The 5,570-nt window shown below is 41.0% G+C and overlaps 1 protein-coding gene across 1 annotated transcript; it reads left to right on the top strand.

Annotated features, from left to right (window-relative positions):
* The first annotated feature begins 351 nt into the window (after positions 1–351).
* On the top strand, positions 352–1,412 carry LOC148729989 (uncharacterized). The gene has a single exon (XM_088761671.1). It carries the CDS (start codon positions 382–384, stop codon positions 1,279–1,281), a length of 900 nt encoding a protein of 299 aa, XP_088617797.1. The 5' UTR covers positions 352–381; the 3' UTR covers positions 1,282–1,412.
* The last annotated feature ends 4,158 nt before the right edge of the window (positions 1,413–5,570 follow it).

Here is a 5,570-nt window from a genome sequence, read left to right as displayed (position 1 = left end):
TCTCCTTTTCTGTAATAAAGAAAATATTGAGAAAGGCCACCATTCCCGCAATGCATCCTGGTTAAGTGTGGCCCTATAAATGATTGAATAAGGGCCAAGTCGCACTAGAGGACAAAACTGTTTATTTATGTCAAAAATCTGTCATCACAATGAAAAACCAAGTGCGACCGGTTTGTTCACCAAAGGACAAAATTTGGTCGCGGGCGGTCAAACTTCAAAGATGCCGTCGACTACCTCTGGAGCCGGCCAAATTGAGACAAATTTTGGAAAACAATAGCGAGAGTGTTTTAATTCGGAAATGATTTGACAGGTGATATGTAGCAAAGTCTCTATGCTATAGACTTCGCGGCAAAACTGGTCACGTTCTCATTTCGCAACAACATGAATCCAGGCACGGGCAACCAATACTTTCCGTATGAAATGGGGCAACAATATCCTCAATATCCACCAGGATGGATATATCCGTTGCCTAGCACTTACAATTTTAATGATCGAGGAACTGCAAGCCCATCTCCTTCAACCGCAAGTTCTGGCTCGTTGTCAGAATCCTTTCCGTTCGTCGAAGACGGCTCAATGCCGGAATCATCCCAAACTTCTTCGCGCCGTACATCTTCCGAGAACAAGAAGGCCCAGGAACGATGGACTAAAGATGAGGAAAAACTGTTAGTCCAACTATGGGCTGAAAAACACGATCAGTTGGAAAGCAGAGAGTGCAGGAAAACGTGGGCCTGGATCGCTGAGAAGATTTCGAAAGCGCTACAGTCCAACAAGACGGCCGACAAATGTATTCGGAAAATGAAGTACATCATAGAAAGATACAAGAATGCAAAAGATTGGAACAAAAACCAAACAGGAGGAAACCTTAGGAAATCCGTCTACTACGATGAGGTCGATAAGATCCTTGGATGCCGCGACCTAGTAACCTTCAATAATGTAGCCGAAGCTGGGATCAGCGGCGAAAGTGCCCCCCAAGTTGTAGCTGTATCAAGTGATACTACTGGCGAGAACAGTACTTCATCTAGCCCCAATATGCTACAAACTCCAGCTGAAAAGAGAAGAGCGTCAAAGAAAGGGAAACGAGCTTCGAAACGCAAAGCTCCTGATAATGACAGCGACGAAGAGTTCAAGATGGCTCTAAAGGATATGAGGCAGCAGGGGGAGAAAGTTACAGCATTTATGGATTCTTTGCAACAATCACAGACGCAGCAGCTAGCCATGATGAACCAATTTATGGGCTCCATTGTGAAAATCCTTGGCCAACAGAATGAGAAAGACAACTGAACTTTAACTCAAGACTGTTTTGGACTATTGGGAGACAATCATTATCGACCATTATCAAAAGACATGTTATTGTTTATGTTGCGAATCGATCAAACGAAATTATGGAAACAAATGAATGTACTGCTTGAACTGATTTCTTGTTGTAAATGCAAAAATTATCTTTATCACACACTTCTCTTTAAAAAGGGATTTGAAGAATCATAGACTGTTTTTTAGCAACTCTCTTATATCTTCCCCGTCCTGCATTAAGTCATTGTTCTGTTCGTTTCCGCGGTCATCATCGTCATCGTAAAAATCATCCTCCCATTCGTCCCCAATTTTAATGCAAAAGTTATGCAGCACTGCACAAGCAATGGCAATCTTCACAGAAAAAGTTATTCTGCTATCCAACCGCTTTTGTAGAATTCGCCAACGACTTTTGAGGCAGCCAAAAGCGCACTCGATGGTTACTCGTGCAGACGACAGTTCCTTGTTAAATGTTATCTCGCCAGGGTCACGCGTCGCTTCAGGATAAGGCTTCATAAGCCAGGGGGAAATAGGGTATGCGCTGTCTCCTACCAGGTAAGGCTGTGATGCCGATTCTTTCAACGGGTTCCTTGAGTATATCTCCGTTGCTTGCTCTTAGATAAAGCGAGCTGTTTCGATATACCCTAGCGTCGTGGATACTTCCCGGATAACCCGCTGCAAAGTCAAGAAATAATCCCTTACCGTCGGCAACGGCCTGAATAATGAAATCATGTTGCTGATTTCGACTAAAATAATCAACAGCACTGTCTCTAGGAGCAACTATTTTGATATGAGTGCCATCTATGGCCCCAACAATGTTTGGAAGTCGTGATTTGTCCGTAAATGTCTCTATACACCTCATTGTCTCGGCCACTGTTGTTGGGAATTCGATGTACTCATTCCTTAAGTCATAAAGAGCCTCAACCACGTCTTGACAAGCCTCTATTGCTGTAGTTCTGCCGACGTTTAGCGCAGGTCCTATTGTTTCGTATGAATTTCCGTGTGCAAGGCGAAGCAAACCACAAGCAAGGACCTTTTCAGGAGTGAGGCAATTTCGCAGAACTGTATTCTGTCTCGCCAGCCGGTTACGAATTACGTTGAGCAACAAATCAAAGCTTTCTCTGTTCATTCGTAAGAGCCTTCGAAAGTAGTCCCCAGGTATTGTTCGATCAGTATAATGGATCTCGAACCACGATTCGACTGGACGAGGAAGAGTCCAATAGTATGGTGCTCGTCTTCGATAACGATTTCGTTGTCGGCGAATACATCGTGTCACTAGAATGTTTTGTGCACGTAAATTCTGCATTAATAACAGACAACATATCATTAAATTGATATTGATATTTGCTTGCTGATGAAGAACCAGAAAATAGAAGAAAAATATTATTGCTAGAATTCTTCGTGGAAACATTTTGAGATCCCTCGTGTCGCGGTTTGTGGATTGAAACAGCGGGTAAAGGCTGCTTCGCGGGAAATTGCGTGACGCTCACAGCATGGTGTGATGTTTTGTTCACAGATTTTGTTCTCAAGTGCGACTGTAGCTTTCCGGACAAATTTTTTGTCACTGGCCGATTTCAAGTCAGATTTTTCCTGGACAAATCTGAAATTGTCCTCTAGTGCGACTTGGCCCTAAGTCAAGCATGACCAAGTCAAGAGCAAGAGAAAGTCTTCGAAACACATGAAATGGCCAGGACAGGGTGGGGTCAAACTTGACAGCAGTTATCAAGGCCAAGGTGGCGTATGGTCAATCTATGAGGGGTTGTATTCGATAACCCAGATTTCGGTCATTGCAAACATTCAGTACTCTTATATGCATTGGGTAGCCTATTATGTGAGATTTGATCGGGTTTCCTGCAAAGATTTTGATGATTCAAAGCCACACGTGGCCGAGATAGAAGACTTTGACAAAATCAACTACCTTTTAACAACCCTGAGCTGGGACAGCGGAACAGTTATCACATTGTTTTTGTTGCTAGAGTTTTGTCACAGTTCTTTCCAGCCCTGATGCCTCTCGGGGATGTCTGTTCCTTCTCATATTTCACGTAGGTGATTAGGATAAATAGAGGATATTACATGGTCGCGCGGGGATACGAATTTATCTTCGAGTGCTGAAAGTATCTCTCACGAGTTTGCGCAGCGAACGAGTGAGAGATACTTTCAACTCTCCAAGCGGCCATGTAATGTTCTGTTTATTATATAGATACTTATGAAAATTCAAATCAACCGACCGCGCGCCTCAGCGAGAAGCTCTATTGTGATTGGGTAATTATGTTGGTAACCATGGCCACACCAATATCCTCACACGTGAAAGATAAAAATAGCATCTTCACTGCGGCGGTGAAGATGTGATTTTTTAGTAAAAGGAGAAATCCTGGTATTTCATCAGTATCTATATAATAAAAGTTGATACACTGTACTTGTATTGAAGTACACTGTATTCTGGCATGTTTTAACATTTTTTGTTGAACAGTAGAGCTCATCATGACGATGTGGACTGCTTCATGAAAGGAACTTTACAGGTTTGGGTAAGATAGTAGGGTATTATGTTGCGAAAAGATTGTAATCAATTTCATGCTTGAATATCAATGTGGTCTTCGCAGTAATGAACACTACTTGAGCAGTAGTGAAAATAAGGCCTAAAAAAGGTCAGGCCCGTACGGCTTGTTAGCTCAGTTGGTAGAGCACTGCGCTGGTATAGCAGAGGTCAATGTTCAAATCCTGTACAGGCCTGAATTTTTCTCAGTTTTTGTTGGTTTAGCCACCTTCAGTAAAATGAGCACCTCGGAAAAACGTTATTTCTGCGCTTTGGCGCTTGTTTTCTTTGTGCGAATATTTCACTTATTTACCAGTCGTTTTGGCAATTAAGCCACGTTGATATAAGACTTTCCCCTTTCTTTCAGCTTGGGATATCATCAAGGCTATTACGAACTGCCCCGCGAAATAATAAAATTACAACGCGGCGATGCTATTGGGTACTTTCTCCATGATTTCTTTCATTTACTTTTGACTGTTTAATGATTAGATGTTGGTTTAAGATAAATAACGTCATTTTGGACACAAAACATGCCCTGTTGTTCTAGCTTTGGGTAGCATTTCGCACCTTTCTTAGGTGCATACGTAATAATAACCTTTTCAGTTTTATTTTGCACTTAACTCTTAAAAGCCGCGAACGAAAATCAAGACTATTACGTTGAAACATGATCTTTATTTGAAATTCATATTGCCTTTGATAAAACATGTCTTACAAAAGTACAAACTTTAATTGGACTTTCAACTCAACGATGCTGTTAGTAATAATTATGTCTGGTTTGTTTAATCACATTTTGGAAATACAAAAGCATGCAAACGTAACCAAACCTTATGCACGTGCGCTTCATGACTGCAGGTAAATATTCCTTTGCATTGCCAACGTCAATACTTGTAGTTTTGGAGATGTTACACTAGAGGGCGAGTCTGTTACGTTTCTGGAACGGGGCTCAACGCCCTTCTTTCATATCATGGTAAGACTTGTTTTTAAAGAATGTAAGACACACTTAAAAAATCCATTTATTACGAGTTTCAACATTGGGGAAAGGTGAGCGGTCCCAACGGTGACGTTAAGGAAAAGGTTGCTTAAAAATTAACCCTATTTTTGTTAAGAATCTTGCAAATGTCAGCATCAGACCTCATCTCAGCCCAAAATTTATAAATAGAAACGTGAATAGTTTGCCGTCTGATGTTATTGCTCTCAGACTGCACAAAATTTGGTGATCTTACGCCATGTTGTTTCGCAAACAACCGATTGGAAATGTACAAAATTTGAAAACGTACGTGATTTTTCTGCTCGTTAACTTTGTTTTTCTCTCAATACGTTCTCGTCGTCGCACTCATCATATTTTTTTAAGGTCTTAAAGAGTCTTTGTTTGGACTGACAAACTTGAGATGGTTCACTCTCTATACTGCTAATAAAAACTTTTTGAGGAATTCGTGCCGGTTTCAATTCCATTTTAGTATAACTTCAGAGCTGAGCAAAGAGTTTCCAGCAATCTGATTGGTCGAGCGGTTCCTTATATAACGCTATATAAACCGCTCCACGCGGTTTATATAAAATTTTAAAATAAAATGTTAATAAATGTTACTAAAATGTTATGATTTTAGAAATTTCTCTATTGTTCAGCTCTGAAATTATACTAAAACAATTATTTGCCTCAGATTCGGGGAATATTGTCGAATAATCCCCGAGACGAAGTCGAGGGGATTATTCGACGATATTCACCGAACCTGAGGCGAATAATTGTTAAGTA

This window comes from Stylophora pistillata, chromosome 5 (genome assembly GCF_964205215.1).
Source record: "Stylophora pistillata chromosome 5, jaStyPist1.2, whole genome shotgun sequence".
NCBI classification, from domain to species: domain Eukaryota; kingdom Metazoa; phylum Cnidaria; class Anthozoa; order Scleractinia; family Pocilloporidae; genus Stylophora; species Stylophora pistillata.
The sequence above is the reverse complement of the archived record's forward strand: the minus strand, read 5'-3'. Positions and strand labels throughout refer to the sequence as shown.